The sequence below is a fragment of the Cicer arietinum genome, chromosome 5 (assembly GCF_000331145.2).
Source record: "Cicer arietinum cultivar CDC Frontier isolate Library 1 chromosome 5, Cicar.CDCFrontier_v2.0, whole genome shotgun sequence".
NCBI classification, from domain to species: domain Eukaryota; kingdom Viridiplantae; phylum Streptophyta; class Magnoliopsida; order Fabales; family Fabaceae; genus Cicer; species Cicer arietinum.
Window position 1 is genome coordinate 57428463 of NC_021164.2, and position 23788 is coordinate 57452250.

The following is a 23788-nucleotide window of genomic DNA, read 5'->3' on the forward strand; positions in this document are numbered from 1 at the left end:
ACAACCATTTTACACACATTTTCCTACTCTTATACATCCGTATATTGAGGAGATAATAGATGTGGTGGCTGATGGAAATTGTGGATTTCGCGCAATTGCAGCATTGTTAGGTTGGACTGAAGAATCTTGGCCTTTAGTTCGAACACACTTGGATAAAGAGATTCGTCTACATCAAGACCTTTATGCCAATGTGTTTGATGACAGTGTTGAATCACTGCGAAACTTATTGAAAATATCATGATTGGGTGCTCAAGGACAAGATAAGTGGATGTGTTTACCAGACATGGGTTACGTGATAGCAACACTATATAATGTCATATTGGTGTTGTTGTCTCGTAATCTGAATATGACATTCTTTCCGCTAAACAAAGCACCGTCAAAAGAATGTTTACTAGCAATTGGATTTGTCAATTGAAAATCATTGGGTACAGGTAAAATTTATTAGTGTTTATTAAATTAATTTTTTATGATATTAGCATTGTTTATTAAATTAATGTTTAATATTTTATTGTTCAGATTAAATTGAAGTCTAATTGTCCTTTGCCACCTACCTCACAAAAATGGAAAGACTATTGTAGTGAATGTGCAAAGACTTGGGAAATAGCTTGTGCAGCACATATGAAGCATTGGGAACACATTGATCCATCATTTAGCAAATCATCTTGTATTTCATTACGTTTTATCATTTACGTTAACATTTACGTTTCAAAATATCAAAACACATTCGATAATCTCAAAATATCTCAATATAAAATTATCGATTAAATATTCGGGCATACATAACACAATAACACAATAACTAATCGTCATACAAGCGGCATAATTCACTTAATATGTCATGAATCTCACTAAATGGTGTTACCATATCTAAGGCCTTATGTGCAAGCTCAGCTGCTCTACGGTGTCTACCATCATGTGCAGAAGATGATGGACCAACATGTTCAACAACAATAGTATGTGGACTCGAAGGTGCAACAGTGGATGGAGGGAGAATCAGAGGATGTGAAACTAATGTACCATGCATAGTATTCTGTAGTGACCTCTCCAGGAAAAGTCGCAACAGGATGTAGTCTCCGAAAGGTCTCTACAGCTGATCTCCCAATACTCTGCCAGACCCAATCTATACTATTCGGCATCGGAGTAACGTCACGCGGAATGCACTGAATACGACCAAACTATCGAAGACATCGCTCCGGAAAATATGGGACTGAGACTCCACCACATCGAAGATATCCAGAAAACATCGAAATCGATACAAACAGATGATTAGCTCGATCATTATCATATGGTGTAAACACTACATCCTCGAGCAACAACGCATCAAGTCTCCGACGATATGCCATCAATCCACCTTCAACAACATGTTTTGCAGTCCACCTACATGCTCTTGGAAGATGTGCAGAAATCGCTCCTCTATCACCCCGCTTACAGATCCTAGGGAAGTGCTCGTAAATCCAACACTGCAACATAATAAACATAATAAAATAACACAACGTAATAATTAAATTAATAATTAAATAAATAAATGACACAACTTAATATAAATGATATACCTGTAGTAGGGTCATGTAACCTCCCACCTGTCGAGTGTCGTGTACAGCTCCATCTCCCAGATTGTCATAAAGGAAAACCAATGTGGCAGAAGCCCACGAGTAGTCCCGACAACGATGTAAATTAATAAAAAGAGTAATGTATTTCGCCTCAACACACGTATGTGTTTTATCGGCGAAAATAGTGCAGCCAACTAAATGCAACAGATACGTTCTAGCCGCACACTCAAACTGGTTAGTTTGAATGAGACGGCTATATAAATCACGCAACCATTGCAATCTATATTGGACACATTTGTTATAACTAATCTCAGCACATGATTCCTCCCATGTTGTACCTAAGTACTCATGTGCAACTCTTGCAGCATTATTAGTATTCATATTCAAATGTGCATCAAAAAATTTATCATGTGGTGAGATGTGAAGGAGAGTCGCGACGTCGTCTAAAGTGATAGTCATCTCTCCAAATGGCAGATGAAATGAGCTGGTCTCTCTGTGCCATCTTTCAACAAATGCAGATATCAGACCAGCATCAACCATAGTGAGGTAGCCTGAAGATAGATGCATCAGCCTAGATTTCTGAATCCAATGCTCTACAGGAGCTGGCATAGGAACCTCGACAAACTTCTTCAGTTTCAATCCGTGAGTAATAACTTTTAATGATCCACGATCCTGCGAGTAATTACAGAACAATTGATTAATTAAATAAACTTAAACATAAATATAATTAAACATATATATAAATATACAATTAATTAAACAAACTTAAACATAAATATAATTAAACATTTATATTAATATACAATTAATTAAATAAACTTAAACATAAATATAATTAAACATATATATAAATATACAATTAATTAAACAAACTTAAACATAAATATAATTAAACATTTATATTAATATACAATTAATTAAATAAACTTAAACATAAATATAATTAAACATATATATAAATATAAAATTAATTAGATAAACTTAAACATAAATATAATTAAACATTTATATAAATATACAATTAATTAAATAAATTTAAACATAAATAAACAAATAATTAAATATAGAAATAAATTAACATATACCTCTCCTTCCCATAGCCTCCGAGCCACGTGATGCTCATATTGTGTCAACACACGTGTCACCGTTGGTCCTCTGGGAAATCCGATCTGCTGATCCTGATCATCAATATCAGCAGCATCATCAGACTCATCAGCATCATCAGCATGTGCAGAAGTATCATGAATATCATCAGCGGCCTGCTCCATCTGTGGAGGCTGAGGGACATCCTCCTCCATATGTGCATGCTCAGTAGACTCAACATCATCATCATGGACCTCCTCTTGTCTTCGACGACGCTGCCTAATTGGACGATTTGCTTCGTTGAGTCGTCTGTTTGATGCTATTGGTGGAATTCTCTCTACACCATCACCTCTGTCACCTATCAAGTTGCGAATAATTTGGCCAAACGCACCTCTCATTTTAGGCACTGCAATATATCAATATTAAAAACAAATGGAAAAATATTTAAAAAAACCCAAAAAATCATTTCGAAAGTATCAATGAATATGAAACTTTCGAAAAGCTTCGAAACTTTCACTGGATATGAAACTTTCGAAAAGTTTTGAAACTTTGCATGCATCTCAAAGTTTCGAAACTTGTTTTTTCGTAACTTTTAGAATGTTCGAAGATTTTACATTTCGAAATTTTCGTATTGCTCGAAACTTTCAAGTTTAACAAAAGTTTCGAAAGTTTGATATTTTCTGGAAAAAATATGTTTCGAAACTTTCATATTCAACGAAAGTTTCGAAAATTGCCTTACTTTTTCACTTCGAATGTTTGAAAGATTCGAATTTTTGGTAGGGTGGGAGGATCGAATATTTCAGAGTTTCGAAAAAATGAGTGAAAAAAGAAAAGTGTGTTTTTTTATAGGGTTTTATAGACAAACAACAAAATCCAAAAATGACATAATATTTTCACTTTTTTAGTAAAAATAATATTTGCACACTTGATTTTTTCTGATAGAATACATTTTCAGCTACTAACCATTTTGGGTCTAATGGTAAAAATCTAAATAGAAATATATAGTAGAGAACATTGGAACCGACACAATTACACAACAAAGTGATAGATAATTTACTTTAAAATTTTATATTTTTTGCAAATGGATATAATAGTTGAAGCAGAAGATGTAGTAGAGAGGAACGCTGCTCAATGAAACTGTTAAGTAGAAGTGGAAAGTAAAGATTGCGCGATTACGCTGCCCTAAAATTAGTAACCATTGTGCTAATTGCCGCTACATGCCAAGTTATTACCGCTAAAATTTAACTATTAGTAACCATAAAATCTTTAGTTAAATCCGTAAGTGTTATCACTTTTGTCCATTATTAACTGCCAATAAATCGTGTAGTTCTTTAATTTAATTCTTTCTTTTTATCTTTTTTTTAGTTATATTTAATAATTTAATTGTTTATATTTTAAAATGTTAATAATGTTAATTTTTTTATATATAAAATTCATCAAAAATCTTCAAAAAAATCCATTAAATTCATTACTAATTTTAAGAAAATTCATATATTATTTCAAATTCATAACTCAAATATTTAAATAAATTCATATCACTACGGCAAAAATGACATTTTATAACACGTCTTTGAAAGCGCTTATTAAATACAAGCGTTGTTGTAGAATTTTTTAAAATTAACGGAGGATACAGCATCGCTCTTTTGACAAACGCTGTAGAAAAAACGTTGTAGGGTCATATAGGGTCACATAGCACTTGCACATAATAAAACAAAGAAGCGCCTTTAACAAAAACTGATCAGAACATAAACTTTGTAATTTTATAGCGCTTTTGTCAATAAGCGCTATAAAAACCTTTAAAAAAAATAAGGAGGTCACATACCGCTTGCACATAATAAAACAAACAAGTCTTTTAAAGCGCTTCGTGGAAAAGCGCTGTAAAAGGGTCACATAGCGCTTGCACATAATAAAACAAAGATGCCTTTTAAAGCGCTTTATGGAAAAACACTGTAAAAAGCTTTTTAAAAAATAAAATAAGGAGGTCTTTTACAGCGCTTTTTCAAAAAAATGATATAGTAGAGTTTTATATATAACATGTAAAAGGGTCACATAGCGCTTAATAAAACAAAGAAGTCTTTTAAAACGTTCTGTGGAAAAGCGCTGTAAAAGGTTGCTTGCACATAATAAACACAAGAAGCCTTTTAAAGCGCTTTGTGGAAAAGCGCTCTAAAAGGCTTTTTAAAAAATAAAATAAGGAGGTCTTTTACAACACTTTTTCAAAAAAGTGCTGTAGTAGGGTTTTATATATAACAGTAAACCGCTTCAGTTTCCTCTTCATTACGTAAACTTCATATACGCTTGTTTCCTCCTCATCTTCATTCTCATTCTCATTGTGAATCCTACGAATATTATTTCATTGTTACTAACCCTTATTACGTAAACTTCATACGCTTGTTTCCTCTTCATTCTCATTCTCATTGCGAACCATCTCTGTTTATGCGAACCCTACTCTCCATTACGTAAATTTCATATGCTCGTTTCTGCGAACCCTACTCTCCTACCAACCGTTCGTATTTCTGCATTTTTCTTCTTTGTTCGTATTTCTGCGTCGGAACCCTACTGTTCTTCTATTTTTCAGGTATTGTATTTATTAATTTTTTGTTGTCACTAAAATGCATGTTGAACTTATACTGCTACGTACTTAGACTACTGCATGTTGAACTTGTTGATGTTATACTGAACTGCATGTTGAACTTGTTGTAGATAAATGGATACCAACAAATATTTAGATCGTCAAAATGAGGAAGTTGTCAACCCTAAGACTTATGAAAATGAAGTCAAACATGGTGCAACCATCATGCAAAATGTCATAAAAGTAAGGAGTAGTGACATAAAATTTGAGGTATACTATACTCTGTTTGCTGTTTATTTTTTATTTTTTTTTTGAAAACATGTACTTACTATATGAGTTTATTAGGTTGGATGGAATGAGAGTGGTCAACCAATTGACCCCAATAGTTCTATGTTTGTAAGTTATATTAGAGTTGTTGTTCGTCAGAATATCCCAATCACAATTGACGATTGGAGAGATAAGGGGTTGAAGGATGCGAAATATATACTGTGGGCTGATATACAAGTAACTTTTTTGATCCACATTTTTGTTACTTATAATTTTTTCCATTGAAATACTTTACTTAAACTATATCTTTATTTCGTTTGCAGACTGCTTTTGTTGTTGATGAGGTGAGAAAGACTTACGTGTTGAGAGTTGCCGGGAAAATACACTGGAGCTTTAGATCTCACCTCTCAAATTGCTATCTAAAAGATTGTGAAGGAAATATGAATGTTGAAGCTCCAAAAATATATAAACATTATATATCAAATGAAGAATTGAGCGCATTTGTAGCAAAACACTCAGACCCCGCGTTTGTGGTAAATGATTAATTTATTAGCATTTATGTTTTATTATTCATATTCATAGCGTATTTTAAATTTTTACACGATTGTTATTTTTTTTGATATAGAATATAAGTAAGGCAAATCACGAGAGGGCAAAAAATCCGACGGACCCACACAAAAAATCTCGTATGGGATATGCATATCTAGAGCAAAAACTTGTAAGTAATTAAACATCACTTTTATATAATGTGGTACATTATAAACTATAGTTGCTAACTAATATTTTATTTATGATCTTAACGAAGAGCTACAAGACACCCAATCCGATCAACCGTTGGGTCGTCATATCTTGTGGAAGGAAGCTCGTATAAATAAAGATGGAGTGGTTGATAACGAAAATGTTCAAAAAGTAATAGAACTTTGTGTAAGTATATTGTCACTTTAATATTTTTTAATATTATATTTTAAAAATGATATTGAACTTATCTTTTTAATCCTACATGTATTTTGGGAGAATCTCGAACAAAGTTCGGAAAATCAAGCGGACAACAAAGCTAGTTGCAGGGACATTCTCGGTAAAGTGTCTAATGTTCTTGAATATTTCAGTCGCTGAGGGGGAAATGATTTGGCGTAACTCCTAAAAGCTATTTTTCACAAGAGAAGCGCCAAAATCCATCTAATGAGGAGGTATTACATAAGCTCAAATTCCTATCAGAGCAAGTGGCACTCTTGGTGAAGACAAATAAAGACAAGAAACTTCCGAATCAGCTCCAACATGAAATACAAATGGAGAGTCAAAACGCGAGTTGCAACATTGGTCTCAGAAGTCTTCCCGAGGTAATTAATTACTTAATAAAATAAGAAATTCATTCAACCTAATTGTTTCACATACTTATGTATTAACCATTGATTTAGGGTGTCACTCCTTGCGTGTTGTACTTATCCTCCCCTACTCGTCGCAAGGTCGGAAAAAGAACATTGTACAATACTTTGGGAGAAGTATTGCACAACACACCGATCCATGCGAGCCATGTCCAAGTATCACCAGTTATTGCTTTGGAACCAAATGCACCGTTGCCTATACCGGACGACGATGCATGTATGAATTATTTGGGCAAAGCAATTGGTAGTTACGTGGCATGGTCCACACATCTTGTTGCCCTTGATAAGATATGTTTAATTAATTGAAATATATGTTGAATTGATATGTATATTTAATTGCACGATATATGATTATGATTGATTATATTTAATTGCTGATTTTTTTTCCGCTGTTAACTTTAATTTCACATTTATTTAGATTCAGGCAAAGTCTAAAGGGAATGATAAGAATATTCCCAAAAACGAGTCAGTCACATCGTCGAAAAAGGTTTGTCACATTTATTCTGTAAAGTTTGTCATTTTTTAAGATTCAATAAACTAAAAAACTAATTAACCCCATTTTTTCAAATTCAATCCAATAAACCACCCGCACAACAAACCAGCTGCCAGAATAAACCAGCTGTCGCACCATAACTGGATGTTCGTGTTAAAAATAAAGCCGGCAAAGTTGCAGCTCAAAAACTGGATCGGGGAAATAAAGCTGCCAAAGTTGCAGCTCAAAAACTAGATCGGGAAAAATCAGTTGCTGCTCCTGCTCCTAAAATAAGTTAGCCATGTCTTGCTCGATATGGGTCGTGTCTTGACATAAAAGTAAAAACGAATTAGGGCAACAACAATGATTCATGCATCATAAGCATGGATAAAGCTATATTCGGAGATGAGTATGAAGAACTACTTGAAAAAGAGCACATCTCGGGTAAGGCCACCACAAAGTCTAAAGAGCACAACGAATCACCCAAATGAAGTCAAATTTCTTCTGAGTCTTAGGTAAGGCCACCACAAAGTCCATATATATGCTATCTCATTTCCACACTGGTACATCTAATGAATGCAACAATCCAACGGGTTTTTGGTGTTCAACCTTAGCCTTTTGGCAAGTCAGGCAAGATGCCACATATTCCGCCACTTGTTTCTTCATTCCCGGCCACCAAAATCTTTGCTTCAAGTCTTTATACATCTTCGTAGTACCAGGGTGAATACTCAGTTTGCTCTTGTGGGCCTCATCCAAAATGGTTTTTCTCAACTCTCCATTATCCGGCACACAAATACGTTTATTACACCACAAAATGTTATTTGGACCCATTTCAAATTCAGGAGCCTTGCCAGTCTCAACCAATTTTCGTCTCCCCTGAATAGCCTCATCGGTCACTTAAAGGGCTTTTATCTCATTCATTAATTTATTATCTACAACGATGATTCCACCTTGTACTTTTCCCGACAAAGAATCCATATTAAGATCCAAGTCGCGAAAATTCTCTAACAACTCTAATCGTTTCAATGTTATGGATGACAAATGGACTCGCTTTCTACTCAAGGCATCAGCTACCACATTGGCTTTTCCTGGGTGATAGTGCAACGTGAACTCATAATCCTTGATGAACTCCATCCATCTCCGCTGTCGGATATTAAGCTCCTCTGGTCGAACAAGTATTTCAAACTTTTATGGTCACTATATACATCAAAATTGCACCCATACAGATAGTGCCTCCAAATCTTTAGTGCAAAAACTATTGCAACCAACTCCATGTCATGCGTGGGATAATGTTTCTCATGTACCTTCAAATGTCTTGAAGCATATGCTACCACTTGTTTGTTCTACATAAGTACACAACCCAACCCTTGTAAAGAAGCATCCCAATAAACTTCATATGGTTCTTCTGGTTGTGGCAACACCAACATCGGTGATGTAGTTAGCTTCTCTTTCATCATCTGAAAACTCATCTCACATTCCTCCGTCCATGCATAAATATGATTCTTCCTTATGAATTGTGTCAACGGCGCTGCAATCTTGGCAAAACCCTCAATGAATCTTCTATAATATCCAGCCAAACCCAGGAAACTTCTAATCTCTGTGATGGTCTGTGGTTGTTTCCATGCCACCACAGTCTCTACTTTAGTTGCGTCGATAGCGATACCTTCCCTTGAAATGACATGTCCCAAGAATTTCACCTCATCTAACTAGAATTCACATTTCCCCATATTAGCATACAATCTATTGCCCTTCAAGACTTGCAAAACTTGACGTAGGTGAACTTCATGTTCCTCCCGGCTCTTAGAATAAATCAATATGTCATTAATGAAGACCACTACAAATTTGTCTAAGAAGGGGTGAAATATACGATTCATGTAGTCCATGAAAATAGTTGGTGCATTGGTGACACCAAAAGACATCACCAAATACTCAAAGTGTCCATAGCGAGTTCTAAATGCAGTTTTAGGAATGTCTTCTTCCTTCACCCGAATTTGATGATACCCCGACTTCAAATCAATCTTTGAAAATATCATTGCTCCTTTGAGTTGGTCCATCAAGTCATCAATGCGTGGCAAGGGATACTTTTTTTTTATGGTGACTTTGTTAAGCTGACGGTAATCGACACAAAGTCTAGACTTTCCATTCTTCTTCTTCACTAGGAGCACCGGTACTCCCCAAGGTGAGACACTCTGTCGTATGAACTGTTTAGATAAAAGGTCCTCCAACTGATTTTTCAACTCTGACAATTCCGATGGAGACATTCTATATGGGGCAATAGATATAGGTCTTGTACCCGGAATCACATCAATTGAGAATTCAATATTACGAACTGGGGGTAATCCTGGTACATCCAGCGGAAATACCTCTGGAAAATCTTCGACCGCAAGTATCCTGTCTACCTCCACCTCTAGCTTCGTACTGACTGGGTTGAGGGAAACACACTTCTAAACTCCCCTTTTCAAAGAGAAGTTCAATTTATTGGTATCGAGAAATCGAGAAACACCTGGGTATGGGAATATCACATACTTACGAGCACAATCCAATAGAACATAATGGTTTGACAACCAATCCATTCTAGGGATCACTCCCACATGCTTGAGGGGAATACAAATCAAATCAACGTTGAATCTCATATCGAACACAATCAACGGACATTGCAAGCAAGACGTATTACATTTCACCGATTCGGTAGAAGGTAGGGTAACCACCAAATCAAACGGCAAAGTAGTAACAATAATTTGGAGCGAATCCACCCAATCCAATGAAATGAATGAGTGCGTTGCCCCCGAATCATAAATTACATTAAGTGATTTTCCAGCAATTAAACACTCACCTTTGATAAGTTCAGAGGAAGATGGAGTTTCCTCTCCATTGATATGGTAGACACGCCCTTTGGCAGTAGGGCGTACACCATTCTCGTTGATATTATTGCGGTTGACAACTCTATCGTCCTTTCGTTCAGGGCATTCATTTGCAAAATGGTCTGGTTTCTGACAAATGTAACAAACCCTTGGTCTGATTGGACACTCAGATATCTTGTGTCCTTTTCTGTTGCAGCGAAAATACTTAACAGGGTAAGCCTGGTTCTGACTTGGAGTTTTTGGCCCTTGACCTTCCCCTTTTTGAGGTCGAGGTTGATCTCTAGCATTCCCCAGTGGTCGGGCATATGGCTTGTGTTGTTGATGTTGCCTGCCCCTATTCTGTTGGTCGTTATGCCCCTGTTTCAAATATTAACATTTAGAGGCCAAACTTATGACTCTCATGATATGGATGGATTTAAATCTCTACCTGAGGTCTGATGGGTCCACCTACAGCACCCCTATTCAGGCGGCTCTGTTTCGTCTGCTCCACTTTCTTGCATTTCTCCACTAGCACTTGATATTGACGTATCTCCAAGGGCCCCATTAACTCCTTAATCTCATACCTAAGCCCGCTTTCAAACCTCTCGCACATGTATTCTTCATCTATCTGATTTAGGAAATAGCGGAAGTGCTTTGCTTGGGACTCGAACTTTGCCGCATATTCCGCTATCGTGAGATTGGGCCTCCTTCTCAGCCCTAGCACTTTTCGGGAAGTATTTTTCTAGGAACTTATTCTTGAAAGCCTCCCAGGTCAGCTCTTCATGATTTGTCTCCATCATTTTCTTCGCACCTCGCCACCAATATTCAGCTTCACCAATCATCAAATAGGTCGCATACTCTACTTTCGCATTATCAGGACAATGTAGGATCTCGAAGATCTTCTCGATTTCTTGCAGCCAAAGATCAGCCTTGTCGGGGTCATGTTCCCCTTTAAATTTAGGCGAATCTTGTCGACGAAATTCATTCAATGTTCTTGCTGCACTGGCTGCTTCATCCCTCTAATCTCTTTGTGCATCTCGTTGAGCCTAGACCGCAGCTTGTTGGGCCATTGCTGCGGCCATTGCATTCATTGCTTGGATTGCTTCAATCATGTCGTTTCTTCCTTGGGGAACCGATTGGTTTGTGCGACGAGTCATAACGCTTCCTAAAATTATCTAATTAGTAAAATATTATAACGTAATTTTAACTTTTGGGTAGTACATAAGTCTTTTATTGAACACTATATAGTAGGTTCGGGTTATACAACAAGTCATTCTTTAGAGGGGTTCTCAGGAAAGAGAGGTGGGTCAATGGACCACTTAATAACCAAGTCTTTCCTTAGCCAGAATCCCTCCAATACAACTTTTTATCTATTATCATTCCCTTCTATTTTGGGGATCATACAATTATACATAATATAGGGTTTAGAAGATTGTCTTTAATTACATATAAAGATCACATGATGAAAACTCAACAATTACTTTGTGATTTAGATTGAAATAATTTTAAATCGTGGTAATAAACTCATAATTCACAATATCATACAACCAGACATGTTTATTGCATGATTAAAATTATTTTTAATCCTAGGATCAAGAATTTAAAACATATTGTTCATCATAATTATTCAAAGAAATTAGACAATTAAATTCACATAATTGAAATTTAAGTCATTAATGACATAAAATAGTTAGAAAATCAAACTCTTAGTATAAAAAGAAGTAAATGGTTTAAAATTAATAAAATAAAACAATCATACGATGAACAAGTAAGAAAATCATAAAGATTACAAAATGTAACAACTTAAATAAAATATAAAAGACATTGCCAATAAAAGCATGCAAGTAGTTATAGAGATTTCAGGTTTGAAAAAATTAAATAACACTATTAAACCAAATATTTAAAACATATATTTAATGACAAAAATCATGGAGGTTATACAATTGATGACACATAATAGAAATTTAAGTAAAATTTAATAATTAGAAAACCAAACAATTAACATATTTAATGGCACTTAATAGGAATTTAAGTAATTCTTAAAAATTTAAATTCAAGAAGGTTACGCAATTAATAACACATAATAGACATTTAAATAATTAGTAAAACTCAAATAATTAGAAAATTATACAATCAACATGAGTAACATATCAGAAGAAAAAACATGTGACATACACGAAGCGTCTCATCCCACCAAAGTCCGAGAATTAGTGTTTTGATACCACAATGTAACGCCTCAGATTTTGATCCAAGACATTACTTAAAAATACTTATTTTCTTTCAAAAATGACATTATTTTTTTTTTAAAAGTAGTTCATCATATAATCAATAAAATTTCTCTAGTAAATAGTTTGATTTCATTTTAAGAAATAATACAATTCAATTTATCGGATATTATTATTTTTGCAAAGACAATTTACTAATTGTAGAAAATGTTCACTTAAAAATAGAATAATTCAAGTTTTTCCTAGCGGAAGGACCCCGCCTCCGCATTTCTATTTAAAATCGACGATGAAAAGTAAATAAACTTAAAAATTGTATCACATTGGTCTTATCACTACAAGCATTATTATTATTTTATTAAAGTACCCATTTTTCCCACACGTGGGCGCCAAGCAAACGTCATTCATGCAACTATTCGAGATCGTTAGTACCTAAATGTTGGTGTAAGGGGTCAGTTCATCCCACGGAAAAATTAAACCAAATAATAAGTTAACAACCATAAAATATAAATATAAAATCTTTTTGTAATAAAAGATTTAGAGAAATTGATTTGTATAATTTGCAAGGTGTATCAAAAGTTATAAAATGTATCTAAATAACTCAAGTAGTAACTCAACATAGAACAAATAATTATATAAAAATAACAATGACAATGAAATGTATGCAAATCAGGCATGTCCTAAACATATATGACCCGGATATAGCCAGCCACTAAGGCGTCCACACAGAAGTCACCCATACCAATGGGGAAATTAAACCAGTCACTAAGGCGGCCACAAAGATGCATATGGTATGTCATGACAATGATAATGATGTTCGAAATGTACAAATCACTAGCCACTTACACAACTACAAAGAAAAAAATCATAACACAAATAACAAGCCACTTAGGCAACCACAAAGAAAACTATTCAAACACAACTCACCAGCCACTTAGGCAACCACAAAGACAAATTATTTCAGATTAATTTTTTTAAATTACATAAAACATCAAATTTATGTTATCATGGATGTTCATAGTTAGAACTCAATAACTTCAACACATCAAATGTGAACAAATATCTCAAAATCACTATGTGTTATTGATAAAAATTAAAACTCATATCACCAAGAATACAATAACAACATAAATTTCATTCCTTTTACTATAAAGTTTTCCGCATTCTAAAAATGGACTATTCATTAATGCATTCAATAATCAATTTTCTCATATTGCTAAAAAAACATATAAAATTCTCATCAATTTCATCAAAACACATATATTGTTCATAAAAGTCAAGTTTTAAATTTAAAATACTCAAAAGTCAAGAATTAAAATCAAATACATCATAATAAACATGTTAATAATTATATCATTATAAAAATTATAACTTTATAATTAAGTACTCTAAAACATGTATGACATTCAACATTTTCACTACAAACATATTGATCAAGGTATGATAATAAAAATATAACTCTATAATTAATTTCATCAAGATAGAGATATTACTCAAAAGAAACAATCAAAGCATTATAGTTAATTTCTTTACGACGAAAATAAAATCACCCTTTTTCTTTAAAAAGACATCCAGATATCATATCAATATCACGAATCGCTAATTTAATATCTAGCCTAACTTTGCATGGGGAAAAAGCCCTTACCTCAAGTGCTTTCCTTACAGGTGACACTATAAAGCCCTCGAGAATCTCACCAAGATGAATAAAAGTTTATAGCTTCGATCAGAATGCGAGGGAATGTAAGGATGGTTGTTTGAGTGGCTTAGAAAATATTTGAGATAAATGTAATGTTGGTAATAGCGTGTGAGTGATTATGACTTGTTTTTCTCTACTGCAAGTTCAATCGTGTCATACGAAGGAGAGGTGTATGTGACTAATAAAGGAGGCATAGAGCTGATCAGAGAGAATGAAAAATCTCTTCATTGAGTTTAATTGCACACATGAATAAGGAATTAAATTGGAATAATGTCATTCAATTACCAACCGTTAAGAATTAATTGGCATTTATGTATTTTTTCTTGCTAGTTACATATTTGAATTGACATAATATAAACTAAATGTTATGAAATATAGTTATAAAAATAGTAGTGTGGGTGATTCAATTTTGACTTAGTCAAAATTGGTTTGGTCATTGTTCACTCTAAGACAGATATTTCTACGAGTTTTAATTAGTTAATAATAAAAATCCCAATAATGAATTATTTATTATAAAAATACTTCATCAAATAATTAAACATCCAAAAAATAATTATCTTACTATCGTCACACTAAATTAATCAAAAAGGATAAACAAAACTAAGGATTTTAAATTAATTAATTAAAAAAAAGGTGTTACAGATATCGTATTAGGAAATAAAGAGAATGATAAGTTGTTCCTTGCACCATATAATTCAGAGTGCGTAGTTATATATTCTTTATTTATATCTTTTTTAATTTATGAGATCTTAATTTATTAGTTGTGCAAATAAAATTGTCAACCAAATGTTTGTTGTTGTAGGGCACATTGGATGCTATTTGCAATCAATGCGACCTCTGAAGTTATATACTATTTAGATCATTTGCACGACAATTACAACAATCACTCCGATATAAAGATTATGTTTGACACGTAAGTATGCACTTTTTCAAAAAAGCGTTGTAATAGGTGCATAATAATGCATTTATTGAATGCACAATTTACAGTGCTTTCTCAAAAAAGCGCTATAATAGGTGCATAATAATGCTATATTGAATGCACCATTTACAACGCTTTTTCTAAAAAGCGATGTAATAGGTGCATAATAATGCATCTATTGTTTGCTCCTTTTACAACGATTTCTCAAAAAAACGCTATAATAGGTGCATAATAATGCTATATTGAATGCACCATTTACAACGCTTTTTCTAAAAAGCGATGTAATAGGTGCATAATAATGCATCTATTGTTTGCTCCTTTTACAACGATTTCTCAAAAAAACGCTATAATAGGTGCATAATAATGCTATATTGAATGCACCATTTACAACGCTTTTTCTAAAAAGCGATGTAATAGGTGCATAATAATGCATCTATTGTTTGCTCCTTTTACAACGATTTCTCAAAAAAACGCTATAATAGGTGCATAATAATGCTATATTGAATGCACCATTTACAACGCTTTTTCTAAAAAGCGATGTAATAGGTGCATAATAATGCATCTATTGTTTGCACCTTTTACAATGATTTCTCAAAAAAACGCTGTAATAGGTGCATAATAATGCTATATCGAATGCACCATTTATAGCGCTGTAAAACGAGTATAACAAGCACGCAATATATCTACCTATTTTATAGCGTTTTTTATTTTAAAAAGCGTTGTTGTATCTTTTTACAGCGCTAGATACTACAACGCTTATTTTTTGAAAAAACGCTGTAAATGGCTTAAAAAAAGCGTTGTAAAATGCGTTTTTTTGCGTAGTGTATTTCCATCTCCAACAACATCAAATTCATCAAATAAAAAACAAAAATATGAGTTTTTTTTTAAGATTTGAGTTATGAATTTGATAAAATTTTCATTATGTTGACGATGATAATTAATTTTAGGGTTTTGTTTGAAATTTTTAATGAATTTTCTATAAAGAAAAAAAAGATAATATTATTGACATTTTAAGATATAAAAATAATTGTTACTTAAAATTAAATAAAAGAACAAATAAAAAAGTAAAAATAAAAAATTGAACTGTTATCTAAAATTAAATTAAACTATCGCAACAAATATTATACATAACTAATAATATCCTAGACTATTAATTTGAGATTTTTCCCATAAAAGTGGGATATATTCCAAATGAGTTAACAATTAACTTCACACCGGTAAAAAACAAATCGTAAATTTATAACATAACTAATAAAGTTTAATTGTTGACATTTAAGTGAGAGGCAATTCCTAATATATTTAAAATTTAAAATTTAAAATATATATACAGTTGAATGGTATTTTCTTGGAAAGTATAAAAAATTCATATCCATAAAAAATATTTAAATTTTTATAACAAATCTAATTTCAAAATTATGTTTCAGTGGACTATTTTAAGCATATTTTTGTACTGATATTCTAGTTGATTTGAATTTAAAATCTATCACAACCAAAATTATATATATGTGTGTGTGTGTATGAAATTAATTTTATTAAATTATATGAATTATAACAAATTTCCATAAAAAAGGAATCATAATAACTTTTAAAAATAACTCAATAATTCATTCCTTACCAATTAACATTTACTATAATAAAATACTGTGTCAAAAAAAGTCATTCATAAAAAAAAACTACAATTAATTACCGCATATAATAACGTAATATTTTATCATAAAAAAATTTAATAGAATATTCTAACTTTTTCTTGACAAAATAGAATATTTTAATCTTAATGCACCGTTAACTACGAAGAATATACAGTTTTTTCTAGCAAGTGAAGATGTTGCATATGCAGCTCAAAATAGTAAAACTCGACTAAACATGTCCTAGATAAAAGGTACATAAAGGAATGGACACCAAATTTTCTTCAATTATTTTTGTTGTGAGATATAATTTCGCTTTTCTTTCAATATGTGTTTTGAAACTATTATTTAAAGCCCTAAAGTGAGTAGCAATTGAAAAATAAACATATCGGATGAAGTATCATTTAAAAAGTGTAAATGACTAAAATGTAAACGCCGCACTCAATTACCGTTGTGACATGTGAATGCAAGTTGTGATGGAAGGATATCCAAAATGCATTCCTACACACATTAGAAGTTTACTTTCTCAAGCCGTTAGGCCAAACTTCTTAACCGACAAAACCACACTTGCGGTAATAAACACATGGATAAATGGAGAAACTACATTGTACTATGCATGAATTTGCCCTATGTTAGTGTCGTGTGAGTCTCCCATAGCGTGCCATTTTCTTTACGTTTGTTGGCACTGTCATGCGGTTTTCGTTTAATTTTTGTATAACGGACTTCAATCTCACTACACTTATATTATCATTATCCTCTTCTCCCGTAATTTCATTCATAGGCACAAATATTTTTTAGATGTTCAGGTACATATTCAAAATTAATTTTTTTTTTTTATATATCTAGTAAGTGTGAGTTTCAGGTACGATAATTTTGTTTTTCACTAGTCATAATTATGAAATATGAGCTGTCCCTTTCAATAAGATGGTTGTTGGTTCTACAAGTAAGTTCGGTCATAATATTTTTTTGTTGTTGATATAGATCATAGTTTTATTTTATTTTATTTCATATACTTAGTTTGTCACACAGTATACTTTAGATGTCATTGTAAACCACGTACACATTTAACCATTCAACAAGACGATGAAGAACGAAAATTTCTATACCATACAATTCAATTCTATAGTATATTTGACCTTTAAATTAATAATTAATGAGTTTTTTCATAATTATTTTATATCGTGTATATATTATTATAATAATTAAATATTATTTAACAAATGTGTCAACAAGATAAAATTTATTTATTTTTAAAATTTTTATTATTCATAATAATGAATATTGAATATTTTTATAATAAAATTTTAAAAATTAGTATAATATTAATAAACAACAAAATAATATTCTTTTGTACGAATTGATTTTTTTTTAAATACAAAAGTTAACGAATAGTTCTTTGATTCATAAAAATAATCGCTAATTTTATTGATTTATAGAAAAAATTATACTAAAATATTTCAATTTATGAATGTACTATAGAATTTCCCTTGAAAAATTACAAAAATTCAAAATATGTTAGTTATGTCAAATTAAACGTACTACTAATGTACTATAAGTGTGGGGATATATATATAGGTTGTCAAGTTATAAAGTAATAAGATGTTGCGAGCTCGATCATGATCGTCAACAAAACACATGTATAAAGTATCTTTAGTTTGAAGAATTTAAACTAAGAAAATTCTAAAAGAAAAATTAACTCTTAAATTTAAATTATTTATAGAAATAATTAAAATATAGAAAAAAAGAAAATTCTAAAAGGAAAATTACTCCTAAACTTAAGTTATTTATAGAAATAATAAAAATATAAGAAAATAAAATTAATTTAAATGATTGCTAAATATACCCAACAAAGATGAGTCGAGTTCAATAATTGATTATTGAGTATTCTACCAAACAAATTTGAATGTATATTCTCTCTAATATAAAAAAATCTAAGTAGGTCCATGATATGTATGGTTCAAAAATGGTCATAGTGGTAATGTCAATCTATGTATGCATGACATCATATTGACGAAACAACAAATTGCTAATCTTCTAAAATATAATGATAGTAATATACTAAAAATATATATTATAATATATTATCTTAAAATTTATGAGTTTTACTAAATTTATATATAACAATTTAGTACATACTCATGAATTTTTGTATATAAATGAGATTGTTTGAAAATTTGTATATAAGAGAGTATGTTTATTAACAATCAATGTCTTTCAAAATATATGTATAGTGTATTTCTAGAAAGTGGAATATATGTATAGTGTATTTCTAAAAAGTGGAAGTAATTGAGTCTAAAAAATTCAATGTACGTGACTATTCATGAATTTTAGATAAACTTTAATATTTATAAAAAAATTTTGGAGTACTACGACAAAAATTAATTTAGATAATAATAAAAAACTATTGTTAAAAACAAAAATAAATGGTAGCCTAAACTTTAGGCAAATGGTTTGGCAACATTTTTGTATGTATGGTCTAGGCAACAAACGCGTTGCCTAAAAGCAACAAGCAACATGTTTAATTTTGTCTCAAAGAGAAAACATGTTTAATTTTGTCTCAAAGAGAAAACAGTTATACTTATACCTACAAAATTTTCAAAGATAAATTATGATCTAAAGTAAAAAAATGTTGTAGTGGATTGAGCTTAGCTCAATCCAACACTTACTTACAAAGTGAATAAAATCTCCTACTTAGATATATTCTTAAGTGATATATTATCAAACGCAAGATCATTAACCTATCTATCATTTTTGGCCTCAAGTTTGTTGGACCGTCACTCAATGATATATATATGTTTAGTTTTCGTAATTTACTTTCAAATCTGAAAACTACACCCATAAATGCTTTCTTTATAACATACATAGAATGGATGCTATGTACATTCCTCACCCACACATTAATATTTTCAAGTATGGCATAGATGGTGACCATAGTTCAAAACCACATTCTACACGTACATGTACATCCACGTTGATCAATTAATTTAATTATGTGTCGCCATATTAATTTCTTTGACTTTTATTGCACAAACTAGTCCTCTAACCCATTCTCCTCCATCTCTACATTTAACACATGATTTATTTTTGTTTATATTTTGAAAAACAGAGACAATACATACTCACCATATATTATTCTCTTGAGAGATTAATAATTTTAGTTTCTCAAAACCTTCTTCACCATGCATTCTACATCTCTTAAATGGCTAAGCCTTGTAGCCATTATATGGCTCCAAGCTATAAATGGAACAAACACAGATTTCCCTGCTTACTCTTCCCAACTTAAACAACTTCTTTCCATTTCTCAAATTCAACTCAACACCCTTGCTTTTGCCTCCGATGCCGGAAAACTTTTCGGTTGGCTTTCCGGCCTCGCTGCTATTCACCTCCCTCTCTGGCTTGTCCTTATCATCGGTTCGACTCTCGGACTAATCGGTTACGGTGTCCAATATTATCTCTTCCTAACCAACCAAATTTCTTCTCTATCTTATTGGCATGTGTTCTTACTAACTTTTCTAGCTGGAAATAGCATTTGTTGGATTAACACTGTTTGTTATGTTGTTGCCATAAGAAACTTCTTATCTAATAGCCAAGTTGCTGTTGGATTATCAACTAGTTATCAAGGATTAAGTGCAAAGATTTATATAAATATTGTTGATGTTGTTTCTCCACATAATAAGGCTAAGACTTTTCTATTCATGAACTCTCTAGTACCTATAGTTATTAGTTTATTAGTAGCTCCTATAGTAAGAGAAATTGAAGTGAAAAATCCTAAGCATTCTAGTGTTGGATTTGCTTTGATGTTTGTTATTACAATTGCAACTGGAATTTATGCTGTAATGAGTAGCTTGCAATTTTTCACATCCAAAATATCATCACTTGGTGTTCTTATTGGTCTTCTAGTGTCTCTTCTTTTGCCTCTATTGCTTCCAATTTCCTTTAAGATCAAGGAACTAGTTGATTCATGGTACAAGAAAAGAGAAAGACTAAGAGTTTACCATTTTACAATGGATGAGAATAATAATGAAGAGAGTAGAGTGAGTGAGGTGAAAGAAGGAGAAGATTGTAGTGAAGTTGAAGAGATTGATGTTATGGAAGAAATTGGAGTGAAGTTAATGTTGAAGAGAATGAATTTTTGGTTATATTTGTTTGTTTATTTTTTTGGTGCAACAATTGGTTTAGTGTTTCTTAACAACCTGGGACAAATAGCTGAATCCAGAGGTTGCTCTGCCACTTCATCTTTGGTGTCTTTATCTTCTTCTTTTGGATTCTTTGGCCGTCTCATGCCATCTCTAGTGAACTACTTTTACAGGTAATTAATGTGGAACCGTTTTTATGTATTTTCTAGCTGAATCTAAGGAACACCAATATTTCAAGGTGATCGAGTTCTTTCGATCCCTTTTATAAGTGGTACAAACCAATACTTAAAAAAATTGAAAAAATTATTACTGACGATCGAAAATACTTTTCAAAAATAATTACTTTATTTTTATAAATAAGATAATGATTTAATTAAATTGATTTAATATAAGATATATATTTATTTTTATCGAACTGATATTATTTAAGTCATTATCTCAATCATAAAAGTAAAGATGATTATCATCATTTATGTCTAGGAGATGACATATGTGATTATTGAAGTTTTAACCAGATTTTAAAACTGCCCTATGGTGAATTATGATCCATATTAAAATTTACCATGTTATAAATTGTATTGGTAAAAATATTTTTATTGCCGAGATATTTGATATTTCAAAGAATCACATTTAATTGTCTGATACAAGTTATCTGATGATCACATTGTATAGTGTAGAAGATATAATTTTTTTTGATGTTGTTGTCTAGATTGTGAAGATGAACATTTTCTTAAAGAAAGATATTTGGTGTACACTTATATGAATGAATATATAAATCATGAAAGATAAAGAGAAGATATATAATAAATATCATATGTTGATGATACGAAGAATGTATAAAAATTTGATACATATGTGTTTTGGTGTTTCTTACAATGTTGTGTAACACCAACCGAAACCATTGCATTTATGTTTTCATTTAATGCAAATAATGGCAATGGACATATGTTGGTTGATCTACAATGATGATGACCTACAAACCAGGAAAAAATTAAAAGCCGCTACTCTTGTATTGACACGGCTACTAGTAATCTATCCATTCTTTACTAATTTGGGAATATTTTGAAGATTGTTTGTCTCTATTCTTTTTTTATTGCTTAAATGATTTTTCTAGGCTAATTTAAAGCTCATTTAAACTGTTTTGTTTTTTTTTTTTAATATAAGTGAGTTATTTAATATCTTTTAATTTTCCATAACGGTATATTAAGAAAAACATTCAAAAAGTTGCTTTCATTTTATTTTAAGTGATTCATTTGTAAAATGTATTGGTCACACATTTTTATTTAGTTATACTATCAATAAAATATTAATACTTTTTTTTTAATTATTTTTATTTGTTGTATTTTAATTCGTTTAATTGTTTCACTAAATATTTATTAATAGAATACTTATTATTAAAAATAACATAACTATCATTTAAAAAAAAAACTATACACAACTCATAGTAAAAAAAAACACTTATAATAAAATTAGATGGATAACACCACTAAATAAATTCATTAATTTATATGTTTTTATTTTTGTTTTTTCTTCTTATATTTAAGATAGGATGTACTAATTAGGAATTACTTTAATTTCAGGGGAAAACATAAAATTTCAAGAGCTGCCTCAATGGTGGCAGTGATGGCACCAACATCATGTGCATTTTTCTTACTTATTAACAAAAATGACCTGGCACTTTACATAAGCACTGCTGTGATTGGAGTGAGTACTGGAGCAATCACTTCCATTGCTGTTTCCACAACAACTGAATTATTTGGAACAAAGAATTTCTCTGTAAACCATAATGTGCTTGTGGCCAATATCCCAATTGGGTCATTTTTGTTTGGTTACTCAGCTGCACTTGTTTACCGTAAGGAAGGAAATGAACATGGGAATTGTATTGGCATAGACTGTTACAGAAACACTTTTATCCTTTGGGGTTCATGTTGTTGCCTTGGAACTTTATTGGCTTTAATTTTGCATACTAGAACTAGAAACTTTTACTCACATAAACAATAGGTAACATTTTTGTTTAGATATTAGTATATATCTTTTCAATATACACAGGGGATATTGTGTAATTCATGTCCCCCAATCAATCTCACCTACTTTTTACAGCAATTTAATATTTATTATATAATTGAGTAGGTTAGAATACCATAAAAGGTAGGTTCTGTATAATCAATATGATATTGATATAGAAATCATTCAATACTAAAATAAAATAAAATTCTCATTTGGGCTATATTTGCCAAACCTTCTATTAATTAAATTAGTTATTTCATTTACGATATAAAACTAGTAAATCCGAAAATACTCTCAGCATTATTTTTATCATAGCGTATTTTTCTACAAATTTAATGTTTTTGAATAAACACATATTCATTTGTATCTTTTTCAGCACTTGCAATATCATTTGCCATTTTTCAATCTTATTTATTATTATTATTATTATTATTATTATTATTATTATTATTATTATTATTAATTTTTTTTTGTACAACTATTTCAATCTTTCATGTATTATTAATTTTATATTGTATATATTGCTTAATAAGTATTGTACGTATATAATTCAAATAATATAATATTTTATTTTAATATTTAAATATATTATATTTGTCTTTTATTATAAATACTTTTTGTTTACTTTTATTAAGAATAAAAGTTGATAGAGTAATTAATGTGTTTATTTTATGTCCTAATATTTCTACAATAACATTTCTATTTAAATGTATTAAACTTAATTTTTTTATATTTTAAAATAAAGTTATAGTATTAATAAGTGATATTTTAAAAAATTAATAAATTTTTGCAATAAATAAAAGAGCACTTGTTTTTAAATCATAACTAAACTGACGATGTTAGATTGAACAAATTTTTTGAACGAGATATCAATTGTGTGAGTTAATTATAATAAAATTTATAATTTTTTTAAAATAAAAATGAAAATATAATATTTTGTTTAAGAAAAATTTTATTTTTAAAGAGCGTATATAATTATTAAAAGCGGTAGTAGTATCTAGGGAAGAAAATATCATT

General features: G+C 31.1%; 1 protein-coding gene across 1 annotated transcript; it reads left to right on the forward strand.

Moving 5' to 3' along the window:
• Positions 1-19677: 19677 nt before the first annotated feature.
• On the forward strand, positions 19678-22993 carry LOC101495237 (protein NUCLEAR FUSION DEFECTIVE 4-like). Its single transcript, XM_004500280.4, has 2 exons — positions 19678-20937; positions 22345-22993. Exons 1-2 carry the CDS (start codon positions 19808-19810, stop codon positions 22763-22765), a joined length of 1551 nt encoding a protein of 516 aa, XP_004500337.1. The 5' UTR covers positions 19678-19807; the 3' UTR covers positions 22766-22993.
• The last annotated feature ends 795 nt before the right edge of the window (positions 22994-23788 follow it).

Excerpts from the sequence above, each read along its gene's own strand:
- LOC101495237 (XM_004500280.4), top strand. The coding sequence starts at position 19,808 with ATGCATTCTACATCTCTTAAATGGCTAAGCCTTGTAGCCATTATATGG. Across the intron at positions 20,938-22,344 it reads CTAGTGAACTACTTTTACAG|GGGAAAACATAAAATTTCAA; the intron begins GTAATTAATGTG and ends CTTTAATTTCAG.